This window comes from Scaptodrosophila lebanonensis, unplaced genomic scaffold, assembly GCF_003285725.1.
Source record: "Scaptodrosophila lebanonensis strain 11010-0011.00,11010-0021.00 unplaced genomic scaffold, SlebRS2 tig00000101-arrow-pilon, whole genome shotgun sequence".
Taxonomy (NCBI): Eukaryota; Metazoa; Arthropoda; class Insecta; order Diptera; family Drosophilidae; genus Scaptodrosophila; species Scaptodrosophila lebanonensis.
In genome coordinates, this window is record NW_022060569.1 from 801704 (window position 1) to 820576 (window position 18873).

Genomic DNA, 18873 nt, shown 5'->3' on the forward strand with positions numbered 1-18873 from the left:
CGAAATTTTAGTTTGGGAGTCCTACAACAACATCTACAACAAAAACTACCGTTTGGGTTATGAGAACATCATAAACTGCGAGCAAAAAATTAGGAAAAAAAAGTACACCGAAAAAAATTTTGATCACATTTATGAACATTCATTTAATAATTTTTCGAAGTCTATTTCCTCTTCACTTAAAGCAATTCGTAATAATTCTGATAAATTTATCTCACTTAATTTATTCCTATAAACATTTTTAATATATTTAATGTTTGAAAATGCAGCTTCGCACACATAAGTGCTGGCAAAAAAATACCGCGTCTCAATCTCGGAAATATTAATTTCATTAGCCATTGTTCAGTTTTAAATCAAATATAAGTAAGATTATAAGTAAATAACTTGACGAAAATCATAAAAGTTTTACTGAAACACTATAATTTATAATTTGTCAATACACTTTGAATGTCAGTGCATAAGTGACCGTCAGCGGGTATTGCAAATCGATCATCAGTACACACACTGTGTGTATTTTGTTATTGCATCGATCTACTTGTGCGTCTGGCTGGCGACAACACTGCGTGTATTTTGTTATTGTAAGTTTGCTCGAGATCGGTACTTTGCTTGTGCGTCTGGCTGTCGCCAGTTACCAAAACATAACATAACATAAAACATAACTACGTGCCCATCGCTGATCTAGATAACCTTAAAAAAACAAACAAACTGACTGACCAACCTAAATCGCAACATAAATTCTCAGAACATACTTAATTATAGAAAAGCGAACGCTTTGCTAAAGCGCGAGATCAAAATAGCTTAACGTAAATCCATCAAATCCTTTACAGGTCAAATTAACCCAACCACATCCACAACTAAAATATGGCATAACATCAGAACGGGATTTAGGAAAGGGAAATCAATATCAGATAGTCTACTGGCCTAAGACTACTCTTTCAACTAAAAACCACATCTCTATCATATCACTGGATTTCACAAAAGCATTCAATAAAGTTGGGCTACATTCGATAATCGATGAACTTCAGTCCTGGAATATTGGTCCCACAATATTAAATTATGTCGTAAGCTTCATGTCTTCCAGGAAAATAGTGGTATATGCCAACAACCAGTTTTCCTCAACTCAACCTCTGCACAATGGCATTCCTCAAGGATAACCCCTTTCTGTTATACTCTTCCTAATCGCCTTTAATAAACTAAATAGAACGATAAACCGACACAAGAAATTCAAATTTTTCGCTTATGCATATTGCGTGGCAAAGTCATCTAAACAGAATTAACATTTGCTAACTTATAACGTAAACTCATAACACTTAATTGTTTGCATAAAACAACTGTAACATAACATCATGTAATTCGGCTGCTTGTGCAGCACTCTCTTGCTCCAATTAACATTGACGCTCTCGCTCTCATTTGCAGCGACTGATCTGCAAATGCAGCTGAAGTGGTACCGCGTTCGTTCGTCGAAGTCCAGTGTGTAATTGTAGCCCGCTCGCGAAGTTCAGTCTTTTTGTACATGATTAATTCGATCTCGCATTTCGTTGCTGTTTTGGCGAAACAAGACAATTGGTCTAAGCCACAGTCATAATAGTAGTTTCCAGTGCATATTTACAATAAACATTATAACGTTGTTGTTGAAAGTCAGCTTGTTTTATTTGTTGGAAAGCAAGTCTTGATTATAGAATTCAATACATCTACCAAAAAATATTGGTCGCTCAACACTGATGATTACCATGTTTTTAAAAAACTTAATAACTCATCCATTCAAACCGACCATCTAATGTCAGATATTTTATCATGGTGTGAATATTCAGGCGCATAACTTTCCATAGCTAAATGCAAGCACCTACATATCTGCAGAAAAAAATTATGCCACGTTTTCATAACATCTTCTATAGCCCCAATCTCAAACGTAAGTTTCCTCAAAATTCTAGGATTAACAATAAACAATAGATACACCTGGTCCAATCACATCACCTACCTTTTAGAAGCACTCACACTTAGATTAAATATTATTAAATGTCTCTCGAGCAATAGATACAACTGCAACCATCTCTCCATAAACACAGCTACAAAACTTTTAATAATGTCGAAAATAGACTTTGGTATTCACATTTATGGTTACGCTCCTGCTTCCCAAATCAATAAAATCACAACCACTCTGCTATACACTTCGCTCTTGTGACTTTTAGAACCACATCCATAACATGCTCTTTGAAACCAAAATTATGCCGTTTGAAATTAGAAGAGAACTAAACACAGCCAAACTAATAAAACAATATTGCTCTCCAAAGACTCTTAACACAACACTTAAAAAAAATAATAAACAAGAGAGAACGCTACAGTCGAGCAAGCCCGACAGTGTAATACCCTGTACCCAGGTAAACTTCCGTCAATGAGTTATATGCGCCCAAAGCAGCAGCAAAAAGAGGAAGAAGAAGAGCGAACTTGTTGCTGCAGTTTGGGGGGTTGCACTGGAGAGAATTTGTTTCGCTAATAACTTTTCTTAGAATTGACCGAATTGAATAAAATTTTAAACAGCAGTAGATAATTATATATAAATTATGTGTGGTAGCATTTGAAATGTGGACGGTATTGACGAAATTCTGTAGCGGGGGAAGGGGGTAAAATTCCAAAAAATAAAATAAACTCGTCCTTTCTCGGACCTAGGAGAATCTGAATGCCAACTTTGGTTATTCTAGCTTTTATAGTTTCTGAGATCTTTCCGTTCATCCAGACGGACGGACAGATGGACAGACGGGCGGACATGTCTAGATCGATTTCTCTGGTCATGCTGATTCAGAATATATATACTTAATGGGGTCGGAGATGCTTCCTTCTGCATGTTACATACTTTGCACAAACCTAATATACCCTTTTTACCCTACGGGTACAGGGTATAAAAAGATAAAAAAATTGCATCATCTTTGTATTGATCACTTCAAATTTCTCGTGAGCTCAACTTTCCTACCAATCCTATCAAAATCTCTAAATTCAAGGTCCCAATCCCAATCTCTAAAGTTCCTTTCTGCTTTAGAAGCAATTCAAACCCCTTTAAATCTATTATACTACCTCCTACAAGCCAAACAGTTACTTTCATCACACTTCCCCCATATAACATTAATTTGGGGCGCCGGCCATTGCAATATTAAAGGCAATGAAAAAGCCGATGCTGCAGCTAAGTCGGCAGTGAAATACTCTCTAATTTTTTAAAATAATTTCCACATTCCTGACATCAATAGATTCATAAAATCCCATTTTCAACAAAAATTCCTTAACCTTTTCTCAAAAACCAATCTCCACTACCCTAAACACTCAAAGGACTACCATCCATGAGTATGGTAAGTTCCAGCAAGATCTAGAACTGAACAGACACGATTTTTCAAAGCTCGCACGACTCTGCTTGGGTCACACTAATTTAACCCACAAGCACCTCTTTAACCCTGACATAAGCAGTAAAATATACCATCTCTGCAACACCAGTTCCCCTATCTCAATAAAACACATTTTATCTGAATGTCCACAATTTAATACCGACAGATCTATTTCCCAACCATCAACCCATCCACTTCTCTTTTTAGCCCATCAAAAGACAACAATAAAATACTTGGAGAGAAACAACTGGTGTAAAGGCGAGCTTATCAACGGTCTAAAGAGTAAAGGGAGCTTCACACTTACAAAGACAAAAGCTAAAAAAGAAACCCCCACTTCATTAGGTGCAAAAAGAAATAAGCTTAAATTTTGCGAAAAGAAATTAAATTTGGAAGGGTCCGATGTCTATAATTATTATTTCCACGATCTCCGTAAGGATGAGCATCATTTGGACAGCTTCCATAGCCGAGTGGGGGAAGTGATGATGTGGGGGTGCCATATCCTACTAAGGCACATGCGAACTGCAGTTTTTAACGCTACGAATGAATGCGGAAAAATACACCAGCGTTTTAAAAACTGCGTTTCCCTACTTAAAGAATATTATTGGAAATCTGGTATGACGACAATGCTCCAATTCACACAGCCCGGACTGTGAAAACGTGGATTCAGAGCCAACAAGAGAGAACGCTACAGTCGAGCAAGCCCGACAGTGTAATACCCTGTACCCAGGTAAACTTCCGTCAATGAGTTATATGCGCCCATAGCAGCAGCAAAAAGAGGAAGAAGAAGAGCGAACTTGTTGCTGCAGTTTGGAGGGGTTGTACTGGCGAGGATTTGTTTTGCTAATAACTTTTCTTAGAATTGACCGAATTGAATAAAATTTTATACAACAGTAGACAATTATATATAAATTATGTGTGCAAAGTTTGGTTTAGGTAGCATTTGAAATGTGGACGCTATTGACGAAATTCTGTAGCGGCGAAGGGGGGGAAAATTTAAAAGGTCCTTACTCGGACCTAGGAGAATCTGGATGCCAACTTTGGTTATTCTAGCTTTTATAGTTTCTGAGATCCTCGCGTTCATCCAGACGGACGGACAGACGGACGGACATGTCTAGATCGATTTCTCTCGTCATGCTGATCAAGAATATATATACTTTATGGGGTCGGAGATGCTTCCTTCTGTATGTTACATACTTTGCACAAACCTAATATACCCTTTTTACCCTACGGGTACAGGGTATAAAAAGTATATATCCTCGAGTGGCCTCCATTCTCGCCTGATCTAAATATCATAGAGAACGTTTGGGGATGATTGGCTAGAAAAGTGTACGGTTAGCAGTATAAAACAAGAGCAGAGTTAATCGAAGGCATAAAACACGCTTGGTCCACCATTTCCTTAAATTACATTGCAGGCTGTATGGTTCAATACCCAATTGAATTTATGAAGTAATTGTTAACAAAGGCGGCACTACGCATAATTAATTTGGCTTAAAAATATTTAAAAAACAAGAGAGAACGCTACAGTCGAGCAAGCCCGACAGTGTAATACCCTGTACCCAGGTAAACTTGCGTCACTGAGTTATATGCGCCCATAGCAGCAGCAAAAAGAGGAAGAAGAAGAGCGAACTTGTTGCTGCAGTTTGTGGGGGTTGTACTGGCGAGAATTTCTTTCGCTAATAACTTTTCTTAGAATTGACCGAATTGAATAAAATTTTGAACAACAGTAGACAATTATATATAAATTATATGTGCAAAGTTTAGTTTAGGTAGCATTTGAAATGTGGACGCTATTGACGAAATTCTGTAGCGGGGGAAGGGGGGGAAAATTCCAAAAAATAAAATAAACTCGTCCTTTCTCGGACCTAGGAGAATCTGGATGCCAACTTTGGTTATTCTAGCTTTTATAGTTTCTGAGATCCTCGCGTTCATCCAGACGGACAGACGGACGGACGGACGGACATGTCTAGATCGATTTCTCTCGTCATGCTGATTCAGAATATATATACTTTATGGGGTCGGAGATGCTTCCTTCTGCATGTTACATACTTTGCACAAACCTAATATACCCTTTTTACCCTACGGGTACAGGGTATAACAAGTAAAAAAGCTAAAGTCGGGTGTCCCGACTTTGAAATACTCTGTACATATGCTTACAATAATTATAGAAAATAAAAAAATTAAGAAAATTAAAAAAAAAAAATTTAATTGATTTTACCTCTCTCGGTATTCGAACTCACGTAAAGGGTGTATAATTGCACATATACAAAGCAATTGCGTCTATGTGAGTGTCTGAATGCCTATGCGCATCTATTCGTGTCTGTGTAAACATGTTAGCAGTTAACCAAACAGCAACATCAACAACAGCCGCGGGCAGCGCTTGAGCAGCGCTGTACTGCTATAACTTCTTGTTAAATCGGTCTATCATAGTGAAACTTGGCATACGGACACATAACTAAATTTGAGTTCGAAATTCCAAGAATTACGGGAGTTCCGATTTGCTGGGGAGAGGGGGGTGGGAGGGAAATTCCAAAATACACATTTTCTGCGTATTCACATAAGGCATCTTGGACTAAAATTTGGTGTTCCTAGGTCTTATTGTCTCCGAGATATAGGCGATTATACGAATGGAAAATCGGGAAAACCCCCATAGGTGGGAAGTGGGGGAGAAAATCAAAAAAATAAAACAGACTCGTATAGAGTACGCACATAAGGCATCTTTGTGCAAAATTTGGTGTCCCTATCTGTTATAGTCTCTAAGATCCAGGTGTTCATACGGATGGACAGACAGACAGACAGGGCTAGATCGACTCGTCTCGTCATGCTGATCAAGAATATATATACTTTGTAAGGTCTGCCACGCCTCCTTCTGCCTGTTACATTTTTCACTTCCCGCAAACCTAATATACTCTTGTGCATTTCATGTACAGAGTATAAATATAATAAAAACATTATGATAAACTTTTGTAACTCAAGAATTTAGTGTAGGGGCGCTATCCGCTATATATATGTACATATATACACAGTCAATACATAAACCAAGTTTAAAGTTAATCGAATTTCTAATTTTCTAAAACCACTTATTGGTGCTGATTGCACATACTTACATATATATATATAAAACAGTTTGTCCTGACTGACTGACTGACTGATTGGTGATCAACGCACAGCCCAGACGGTAAAAGCTAGGAAGCTGAAATTTGGGCTCTAGTGTCCTATTATAGTGTAGATGTGTACTTTTAACAAGAAAGGAATGCTAAAGTCGAGCAGGCTCAACTCTTAAATACCCTGTACCACCCCACAAAAAAGTAATTTAATTAATTAATTAATTTAATTTAATTAATTAACTAAATTAATTTAAATAATTAACTAAATTAAATATAAAATATTTCATGCATACATACATACATTTACATCAGAATCGTGCCTTATGCGTGTTTGTGTACTTGTACATATGTATGTATGTGTGCATTGGGCCTGGTTTTATGGCTATAACTTTCTTTCCGATCATTCTATCATAATGAAACTTGGTATACGGATATATAATCACTAACCTAATGCGACTACCAAATTTTAGTCAAAATTATTATTATTATTCAAAATTACGGGAGTTATAGAAAATCGTTAATAGGGGGGGAGTGGGGGGGTGGATCAGAAAAAATGAACAAACTCGTCCTTTCTCGGGCTCAGGAGAATCTGTATACCAAGTTTGGTTATTCTAGCTCTTTTACTTTCGGAGATCCTTGCGTTCATACAGACAGACAGACGGACATGGCTATATCGACTCGGCTTGTCATGCTGATCAAGAATATATATACTTTGTGGGGTCTACCAAGCCTCCTTCTGTGTGTTCCATGTACACTCGCACAAAACTAATATACCCTTGTACCCTTTGGGTACAGGGTATAAAAATTCGATCTCCAAAGGGGGAAAAACAAGCTCCAAAATTTGTTTGAAAAATACGTATTTGGTTTCTAAAATCAATAAAAGAATACAAATAAAACTGCATACTCGGTTTTTTTAAATTGGTATTGGAGCTTGAGTTATTGGGGTTTTTATATTTCTTCACTTTTTTTCAAATGAAAAGTTTGTGTTATTAATGTTGTCCGATCGATTTCAATCTACAAATTGGCATTCAACGATTTTCGAAATACACCTAGCCCTCGCTTAACGCTAACTCTTTTAATGCTAACTCGGTCTAACGGTCAAAATTGCTACCTTTTCTCTTTTAACGCGGTGAAATACCTCGTTCTAACGCGATTGACAAAATCCATTTTTTTATTTTATCGATTATTGCATGAGTATCTTTGGGTATAGTATGTATCACCACACATGAGATGTGTGTAGAAAAAGGGAAGTTCCACTTTCTACACCATCAGAGTAAGATCGAGTGTATACTTATTATGTCCATACATAAATAGTTGCTAAGGTGAGCAAAACTTTATTTCTTCAGACGTGCACATAGTAAGATTAAAATTCTTGTGATAAGTGAAATGGTTTAACCGTTGAATGAAATAAAATTGTGTAAAGTAAATTAGTAAATAATACATATTGCAGTTTCTACATGGCAGCCAAAGAAAATAAACCACAAAAGGAGAGCTGCTATGAAGCTTTAAGAGCCACTAAACAGTCGAAAGTTACTGAAGTTTTTTGCCACGCAAGGGGAGCCACCATATAAAAAATGTTAATTACTAAAGCTGCTATAAATGCCACTAAATGAATTACTATTTTACTTTAATACATATGTGTTCTCTTTTTACTTTTGAAAACGTTTGCCATTTGAATAAACCTTTTTATCTTTTTGAAACTAATAAATTTAAACACTAAAAAATTGTTGTATGCATTTTTCGAAGTCTAGGAACGTAACCCGTCATTTTGTATGGAAATACATAGCTCGTTTAACGCGATTTCGCTTAACACGATGTTTTCAAGAAACGTAACCCCCGCGTTAAGCGAGGGCCAGGTGTATAGAAATATGTCTTTTACTTGCCATATGCAGCAACAATAAATAACAAAGAGCGTAAAATATCAAACAGTTGGGGGCATCACATAAACACACTTACACAGTAGTAACACACTCACAGGCACAAACAGAGATGGGCAAAATCGGTGCTTTTTATTGTTCGTGGCACATCGCTGCACTGCGTGGACACGAGTGCCATGTTTCATATTCCAATTTCGTGCGTTTTTGTGTTGACTCAATAAAGCACGAAAAGACACGAACGTGAAAAACAACGTAAGAACGTAAGAAAAAAAAAAAAAAAACGACCATTATATAATTTTAAGTAAGGAAATACTCTAATATTTATTCCAGTTTTTTGCACAAAATCTATCTTAAAACATAATGTTATGTACATATATGTATTTTATTGTTGAAAAAAGCAAGGGATTTTTGGTCAAATAATCGGTCACAAACGTCGATCGTCTGAGCAATTTTTGGTCGTCAGTCAATTTGTGCGGAACAAACCGTGCACACACCTTTCGTAAGCCCAAATGTTCGGTCAAAATGCGATAAATCGATGTTTTCGAGATGTTCAATTCCATTTCCATCAATTTCAATGATTCCGGCTGATTTTTGATGAATTCACGCACAGTTTCGATGGAATTTTCGGTGATCACGAATTTTGATTGGCCCACATGTTGATCGTCATTTATGTCCTCACGACCACTTTGAAAACGTTGAAATCACTCGTGCACTCTGCTACGGGATAGGCAATCATCGCCATAAAATTGATCCATCAATTGAAACGTTTCGTTAAAAGTTTTACCAATTTTAAAACAAAATTTAATGTTGGCTCTTTGTCCGAAGCTCATTTTCGCACCGATAACACAAACATACTGACACTTAAAACGCAATAACTTCACTTCCAATCGATGAAATGTCATGAAATTCTCACTGGACAGTCGACATATAGATAGCGCCACCAGGGGGCGCTAGATTCATAAGTCCTGTTTACTTTGGAACGCACCTTGTATATCGGTTTTGGAAATTGGGCTACCATATACACATGTATACAAGCATAATTTAAATATCGACATTCTCCCAATTATTCAATTTAGAATGAAAAATTTGTGTATCTATTCACCGTGCATACGGATTCGTGATGCCCATCTCTAGCACCTCTGCTGCCCGCATATTTACAAGCGATTTACTGTTTGTCTTAAAAGGTTGCGTCAGCTAAAAGCGCTTCAAATGTATTAAGCTCATTCCGTGAATGTATTCTTGCGATTTCCAAAAGCAGAAACACGCCTTTTACACTCAAAACATTCATATTCAAAAAACACATATGGATAAGTGTTGAACTGTACAATGGAATACATACACTTATATGTATGCATATGTATGTACATGCATGAGGATAGATCGGGCCTGCATGAAAAAATAAACTTTGCATATGTATGTACATATCAACGTTGCCAGACGTCCCGATTTTTAAATCAAAATTAAATATCCCGCGCGGGACAGGCTCAAAAAGCTGACAAAGTGTAGGTGATCACCAACAAGTGGTTTTAGAGAATTAGAAATCCGATTAACTTTAAACTTGGTTTATGTATAGTATTTACTCTGAGAAAGAATACAGAATAAACTGTTGCATAAGTTGACCAAATAACGTTGCTAAATTATACAGCTTTTAATTCTAGAAATTACTTGCCTTGATTTATCCCTATCATACTATATACATAAATATACATAGGTATGTACATATGTATGCATGCACATATAATCATACACAGCATTTATTGTACTTTTCTTTCGAATCGTACCAAAATAATTTGCTATTTGGGAAATGAACTCTTTCGAAACTTTAGAGAGTGTCGGAAGAGAAATATCATATAGTAAATAAACGTATAATTGTAAGCACAAATACTGAACCAGCAAAGACGGGCAAGACCTTCAAGTACTATATATATTTACTAGCAGGTCTTGCCCGTCTTTGCTGGGCTAAGTAAAATGTGCTTATAATTAAAAGTTTAATTACTATATGATATTCTTCTTTCGACGGTCTCTAGAGTTTTTTAATGAGTTCATTTTCCACAAAGCAAATATAGTACAATAAGGTTATACGTACATACATAAATATCTTCGTTACGCACCGGGCGGACTGCCAGTCCTGACTTAACTGTGTGCTTTCTCAGCACGTTGTACGCACGGTCGAGTTATCCCCGAAAAGTCCGACGCGGGACATTTAATTTGGATTTATAAATCGGGACGTCCCGCCAAAATTGGAGCGTTCAGCAACGCTGATATGTACATACATTTAAATTTTTCATGTAGGCGTTATCCGCCTATATACATACATACATACATATATGAATAAGTATGTATTAAATTTTTTAATTCAACACTAATTTGTGTCTTCAATTCCAAATATGATTGTTGTGAATGTAAAAGGTGTATTTCTGATATTGTAAATCGCATGAATACACTCACAAAATAGACTTAACGGTAAATTACTCTTAGATTTGTTCAGAATACATTTGTAGCGTTGTTAGCTAACATTAAAACGGTAAGTCGCTGTAAATATGCGATCAGCTGAGATGCTAGAGATGGGCATGTGTCGGATGCTCTATGTGCTACAGCATCAAAACTATTGATAGTTGAATCCGTCGATACAATCAATAATTCCATCGAAGTTTGAATGCAATTAACAGAAAATTTAAATAATAACATCTTATAATTTATTGAGATCAATTAGAACAAATCATATACAAACATACATATGTACATCTGCCCGCAACGCGAAGCAGAATATGCGTAGGTCCGCTTTCGGTTTCTGCTTTACTGTCACTTACTTTTGGCATTTTGCCTTTGAAATTGACAGGCGTAAATGATCAAAACGAAAGAAGAAGCGCGAGCCAATGACTTGCAGTTGTTGTTGTTTTTCGTTTTAAAAATTTGATTTAAAACCATAGAACATTATTTATTACAATCAAACAACAGTGCTCGATTGTCCAGTGTATACATACATACATACATACGAAGGTACATACATGCTATATATTTACGTACACAGGCATACATATGTATGTACATATGCATGCATATTTCTCTTTACTTTTTCATACATAGGCACGAACTGTTGCTTGTTCTGTGTGCGAGTGTGTGTATATGATGGCCCCAACTATTTGATATTTGCGTTCTTTGTAATTTGTTGTTGCTGCATAAAGTTACTAATGAAAACCCTAATGCCAAATGTACTTAACAAAGAAAAAATTACTTTTAAAAATGTTAAATATTTTTTAATAAATTAACATTTCTTGCCCTGTCAGTGCCAGACGAATGAACATACACATATGCATTCATACATAGATGTGTACATGTACATAGATGAGTACATATGTATGTGTGTACATTCACACATTAGTGTCTCACATTTTGTTTGGCTACTTCAATCGTTTGCACGCAACTACACGAACAGCTGCTTGTATGTGTGTGTGTGTGTATGTATACTTAGTTGTCCCCAACTGTTTGATATTTTGTATTGTTTGTTCTGCCTGTATTTGAAAAATGCATATTTTGAAAATCCTTGAACGCAAAGTTGTAGATTTAGTTACGTAGATTACAGTCCCCAAATTTTAAATCGATCGGAAAAAATTTATAACACAAACTTTTCATTTGAAAAGGTGAATAAATATGAAAACCCCAATAATTCAAGCTCCACCACAAATTTCGAGTATGCTTTGTTTGTATTCTTTTATAGATTATAAAAATCAAATTTGAAGCTAATTGGAAGAAAACTTAAGATTTTTCAAACAAACTTTGGAGCTCGTTTTCCCCCCTTTGGAGCTCGAGTTTTCCACAATCCCTTCTTATCGCCAGCGTACACTATGAAAGGATACTTGAGTCCAAATTTAAGCTTCCTTGCTCTTACCGTTTGGGCTGTGCTTTGATTGCCAGTCAGGAGAAACTGTTTTATATATATATATATATATATATATATATATATATATAGAGAGAGATAAACGTATAGGGAGCATATATGTGAAGTTAAGTCTGTGCAGTGTTGGAATTGGAGGAGGAAAAATAAAAAATTTTTTTTTTTTAAAAATAAAAGAGTCCTAATATTATTTTGGTCTATGTGGGCCCAGCCGTTTCTGAAATGCAACTGTTCATCCAGTCTGGCGGACGGACATGTCTAGATCTCATTATGGCGATTAAGAATAAATACACATTATGACGTCGGGGATAACCGTTACATAGTGCTCACAATCCCTATTTTCCGTTTGAGTATAGGGTATAAAACTAAAGACGATTTGAAAGAACCATTATTGCTTACCTGTAGTCCAATTTTAGCTCCCCGAAACGATAGTAACTTAACTTGTACATTAGACAATTAAGCAAGGAAGGAGAACCTTCAGCGTCTACTCTAAATTCACCACGGTCAGTAAAAAAGTCGCTTTCTTTGATGTCTTTAGGATGCTCTCCTTCAGCAATCCTGACCATCCATAGAAACTTATTAATATCGTCTCCAGAATAACCGATAACACCACCAAATATAACAAGAACGTAATCCACATCGAGAGAAGTCATAATTTCATATGATTTTTCTTCAGATGATGACATAGCTTTTCCAACTAGTGCAATGTGACTATTATTCCAAGTATTATTATCTACTAATGTTGTTCGGTTGGCCATGCCAGCTATTTGATATCCATAATCCCACCATGACATTATACGCGCATCATCCGCAGTATTTTGAGAAAGCCAGTAATATGCCTCCCTAAAGTCATCTAAGATATTACGTGATCTGTAAGAAGATATTGTTTCGGTTTAGTATATAATAAAACAAGTGGAGAAACTAAAGTCGGGTGTCCCGACTTTGAAATACTCTGTACATATGTGTAGAATAATTATAGAAATTAAAATAACATAGAGAGTTACAGTCAGCCCGACAGTAAAATACCCTGTACTCTCCACTAAAAAGGTAAATAAAAAATATTATTTTATTAAATTAAATTAATTAATTAAATTTAATATACATTCAGTACATACATACATACAGAAGTGAAGACATGTTTATGTAACCTATCGTATCGGCATACGGACTCAAAATCAATAACTGGAGGTATTTGCTAAATCTGAGTACAAAATTCCATCAATTGGGAGTTACGGAAAATCGCTAATTGGGGGAAATTCCAAAATATACATTTTATGTGTATTCACATTAGGCATCTTCGACTAACATTTGGTGTGCCTAGGTCTTATAGTATCCGAGATATAGATGATTATACTGTAACGATGCTACTCTGCCGCGGGTATACTCGCCGGTCAGTGTGCTGAAATTTAATAGTGGAGTGGGGAAAATAAAAAACTATTGTATAAAAAAACTCACATAGCGTACACACATAAGGCATCATTGTGAAACATTTTTGGTCTCTATCTCTTATAGTCTCTGAGATCCAGGTGTTCATACAGACGTAAGGACAGGCAAACATAGATTGACTCATCTTGTCATGCTGATCAAAAGTATACATACATATATACTTTGTCGGATCTGCCTCGTTATGCCAGCTCGCGGAAAACCTAATATACTCTTGTACGTTTCAAGTACAGAGTATAAAAACAAGTAAAAAAGCTAAAGTCGGATTTCCCGACTTACAACAAGTTCGTATAGCGTACACACATCAGGCACAATTGTGCAAAATTCGATCGACTCGTCTTGTCACCCTGATCAAGAATATATATACTTTATACATATAATAGATAAGTAAATGTTTTTATTTATGGTCGCGTATTTTACTGTACTGATAAGGGCGCACTTAATACCCTGAGTATCCATTTCATGGGATACAAATATAGCTTCTCTGGTAAACCACACAAAGTAATTGTTTGGTCATTTCATAGTTTTAAGAATTGCATTAGCTATTAAGAATATTGAAGTTTAGATTTAAGTAAAAAAAACATGAATTGTTTGCACATATATATATGTAATTGTTAGGCGCTGTCTGTTTACAGCTATAAGTTCTATGCACATATGTTGCTCTCTCGCGCTGTCTCTCAATGCGTTCCACACGCGCATGAGAGCGAGCATAAACGATAAAATAAAATCACTTAGCAAATCGAGTTCAGACTGTGCAGTTCGCTTTTCTTTGCAATTTCTTAATATCCAGTGCGAGCCAAAAGCAGTCTGCCATTATCGTGAGATTTACCTCATTTGGAAGTAACTCAAATACATTGGACCTTAGCTTTTGCCATACCGGCAAGTTTCCAGCTTTAGCTGAACATTTTGGCGCCCCCGGGTGGACTTTGGCTTTTCTTGGTCGCCGCTGGACTTCGTTCTTCGTTGGATTCGTTCCTGTACGTGGATTGCTGAACTTGTGCCTAATGTTGGGTTTGGATCTTGGCAAGTTCATCCAGCATCCATATGACTTTCCATAATTGTCAGGGAAGTGCACAGGTAACGAATACAAATTAAGTTTCGGCCACACATGTGTGTACCAACATTGTCGGCTTGTGCAAAATAAATAAATGCAAATTGCCAAATGACAATACGTATGTATGTACATAACTGCGCTTATTTGCTGCAAGGTGGACCGTGACTTTTTTTGGCATTCGGAATAATTATTTGTACCGACATTGTCACATTATTAAATGCATGCACAGTTGAATAAAGTTTGAATAAAGAAACTAAGTCAAATTTGAACTTGATATACATATGTATTTGTATTATTTAAACTGGTTGCGCTTGGCATAAAATTATTCCCAGTATATACATTTACATATAAACATATACACACGCATGTATATATACACACATACATACATACATAAATACATAAGAGAAAATTTTAGTCGCGCCAAATTCTCGGCTGGGTCGTTGCGCTTTACCAATTTGCCGTTGCTTTTTCTTTGGTACTTGTGTCCACTGTCCGTCGTTGCAGCTCGGTCTGCAAACGGTTACAGCTGTACATAGGCACACACAAAGCAACAAGCAATCGTGCGTTGGCTTTGTGCATTCGTCTAGCGACTTTAAATTTGCAGCGATTCTCTTCGCACTTGTTGCTTGATTCTGCTAGCGCCTGCGCCGCTGCCGAATATTTATTCTGTTGTAGCTGCGCTGCCAACGTTTGATAACTCAAATATTAATTCGAGTTATTGAACTTGTGTTTGCTTTGCGTCGATCAGCTGCGCTAACTAATAGAACAGTGCCGGCCAAATATATTAGGCACACTTTTGAGTTTGTGCATATTTAGGAAGTTGAACTTAAAACGTGCCGGTCTAATATATTAGCCATTGTACCTGTCCATTAGTATATTAGCGTTAGATTTGATAATCGCCAGCTATTATTGAAATTTATCAATACACCGATTTTAATAAAATAGAATCAAAATGCCTAGTAAAAGATGCAAGCAAGTTCAGAGCAGAGAACTAGACGAGTCGAATTCTAGTAAAGCCGACTGCTGGCTATAGTCGCATGATAATGTGGTTCGCGACATTGAACGCATTAAACGCTCCATTCAGAGTACCCCAGTCATCGAACCGTTCGAGGTTGAGTGCAGGCTAGAAATTTTGAATAGATATATAGAAAAGGCATTCAAAATACAGGAAGAGCTCGATAACATAAATCCTTCTCTAGCTTCTAGAGCAGACTTAGAAAGTCTGTGCGTCACAGCAAAGGCATTGCTCATGAGCAGCGGTGGACGGGCAAAACTCCATACGGATAGTTTAGCCAATTCCACAATGAGTGGACACTCTCATAGCCGGCAACTTCCAGCAATGAAGTTGCCGAGATTTAACGGAAACTATTCCGATTATAAAAACTTTATTGGTCTTTTTGAGAGCTTGGTCGACGACGATCCATCTTTGTCCAATATTGAAAAGTTCAACCACCTGCTTTCATGCCTAGAAAAAGAAGCGCTTGGTACCGTTAGAGCCTACCAGGTAACCGAGGATAATTATCCTAAAGCGCTTGCAGCGCTTAAGCGCGTGTACGATAATAGTTGCCTTATCGTATTTGATAGCATTGCCAAACTTTTTGATTTGCCCAAGTTGCAAAGCCCGTCAGCTGTGTCGTTGCGTTCATTGATTGATAATGTTCGCGCCAGCTACGAGTCGTTGTTGTCGTTAGGCAACGATAAACAAATTTCAAACTTAATGCTCATACATTTGGTTATGAGCAAAGTTGACCCCACTACACGTTCAAAGTGGGAGGAAAGCCTTGACTACAGCCGTCTTCCGTCTTGGGAAGATTGCGAGGCTGCACTCAATCGACGTTATCAGCATTTGTCCGCTGAAGAATCGTCTTGTGGCCGTAGTCAAAAAAGTTGTGCCAATTATGCAAAAAAGGGTAGTAAAGTTGCGCTACCAGTTGCTCAGCCTAGTCAGCCGTCTGGTCCGAAGTGTCCGTTCTGCCAGTCGAATGAGCATTACATACATTCGTGTACCCAATTTGCAGCGATAACTCGAGACGAACGTTTCAATTTCGTGAAACGGTCTCTGTTATGTATAAACTGCCTTAGAAAGGGTCATACAACCAAAGTGTGCAAATCAGCCGGGTGTAGAGTTTGCTCAAAACCACACCACACAATCCTGCACAAATATGCTGCAAATTTCCCACATCCTGCACCTGTTAGTCAGTCAGTAGCTGCCCAGCCGGCAACGCCAGCACAAACTTCGGTTGTTAACCATGCAACTACTGTTTCTGACCAGGTCATATTAGCTACGGCAGTTGTTCGAGTTATCGATCAATCAGGATCTTTCCAACTTGCCAGGGCCTTACTCGATTCTGGTTCCCAAGTCAATTTCATGACGGAAGAGTTGGCCAAATCGTTGAATTTAAAATGGGAAAGAAAAGATATAAGCTTAGTTGGCATAGGTAAACGAAAATCTGCTGTCAGACATGTCGTGCAAACGTCGATAGCTTCACGCGTCGGCAACTTCACATTCGGTTCTGAATTTTGAATTTTGAACGCTATTTCGTCCTACCAGCCTGAAAAGGCTGTGGTAAACGTTGATGTGCCTGAGGGTCTTCAGTTGGCGGATCCTCAATTTCATAGGCCACAACGTATTGATATGCTTCTTGGAGCAGATGCATTTTTCGAGCTTTTGAGAGAAGGGCACGTAAAAGGAACAAGTGAGTCTCCATCGTTACAAGCAACAGCCCTCGGCTGGATAGTGGCTGGCCGATGCCAGTCTGCGAGCTCACCCAAATCTTGTTCTGCGTCCCTTGTAAACTCAAGTCATGATATCTCGCCTGATCATGAACTAATTAATTTAGACACACTTGTTCGCAGGTGCTGGGAGTTGGAAGAAGTTCCAAATTTAACTGAAACAAATTTATATACCCCAGAACAGATGCTTTGTGAGAAATCATCAATTCAATTCAATGAATTCAATCACTCGTTTGCCCTCGGGTCGGCTAAGTGTCGCATTGCCATTTAAATCTAGCCCTCAGTGTCTTGGCAACTCATTTGAGAATGCTAAAAGGCGTTTTTTGGCACTAGAGAGAAGAATGGCTAAGCAGCCAGAAATATATGTCATGTACAACAACTTTATGTTGGAATATATTTCGTTGGGCCATATGACTGCTACCGACAATAGAATTCCGAGAGAGCCACATTATTTTATTCCATACCAGTGTGTGCTAAGACCACAGTTTTCGACGCGTCGAGCAAGACGTCGTCACAGAAGTCATTAAATGACATTCTTATGGTTGGTCCAACCATGTTTGTACTCCACTTTGTTGAGGTTTCGACTTCGGCCATTTGCACTGTCGGCTGACATTGCCAAAATGTACCGGCAGGTTGAAGTCGAAGAATCACAGCGCAATTTCCAGTTAATCACTTGGAGAAAAGGCCCCACAGAGCCACTTCAAATATACCGATTAAATACGGTCACCTATGGTACCGCATCGGCACCGTTCTTGGCAATTCGATGCCTAAAATATTTGAGTGAGCTGCACGCCCAGTCACATCCAATGGCTTCTAAGTCATTAGCTTCTGACTTTTATGTGGATGATTTGCTATCTGGCGCAGATACTGTGGAAGAATTGCAGCTGTTATATTGCGAACTTAATGCAGTTTTAAAACCATTTGGGTTTGTTCTTGCAAAATGGACATCAAATTGTAAGGATTTTGAAGTCCAGCCTTCTGACGAACTTGTCATTGGACATCAAGAGGACACAAAGGCTTTAGGCATTGTGTGCAATCCTCGTGATGACGCATTTAAATATTCTACAGCAAACATATCGTTAGACGTAGTGCCTACAAAACGGGCAATTCTGTCGTTTATATCGCGTCTATTTGACCCACTTGGTTTGCTGTGCCCAGTTATTACTAGGGCAAAAATATTAATGCAAGAACTTTGGCTACTTAAATTTGCATGGGATGACCAAATACCTAGTCACCTTCTGAAGGATTTGCAGTCCACAACGAACTCATTTGTTGACTTGGAGTCGTTGCGCATACCCCGTTACGTTGGTGTCACAAAAACAGCAAGTGCATGGTTTTGCTGATGCCTCAACAAGAGCGTACGGGTGCTGTCTCTACATCCGAGTAGAGCATGAGC

The 18873-nt window shown here is 37.6% G+C and overlaps 1 protein-coding gene across 1 annotated transcript in view; it reads right to left on the bottom strand.

Annotated features, from left to right (window-relative positions):
- The window catches only part of LOC115628128 (dolichyl-diphosphooligosaccharide--protein glycosyltransferase subunit STT3B), a 67470-nt gene that overhangs the window by 25047 nt on the left and 23550 nt on the right, over positions 1 to 18873 (bottom strand). The window contains exon 3 of the mRNA XM_030524108.1: positions 12644 to 13114. Coding sequence (XP_030379968.1) covers positions 12644 to 13114 — 471 coding nt within the window. The remainder of the gene's footprint in view (positions 1 to 12643; positions 13115 to 18873) is intronic.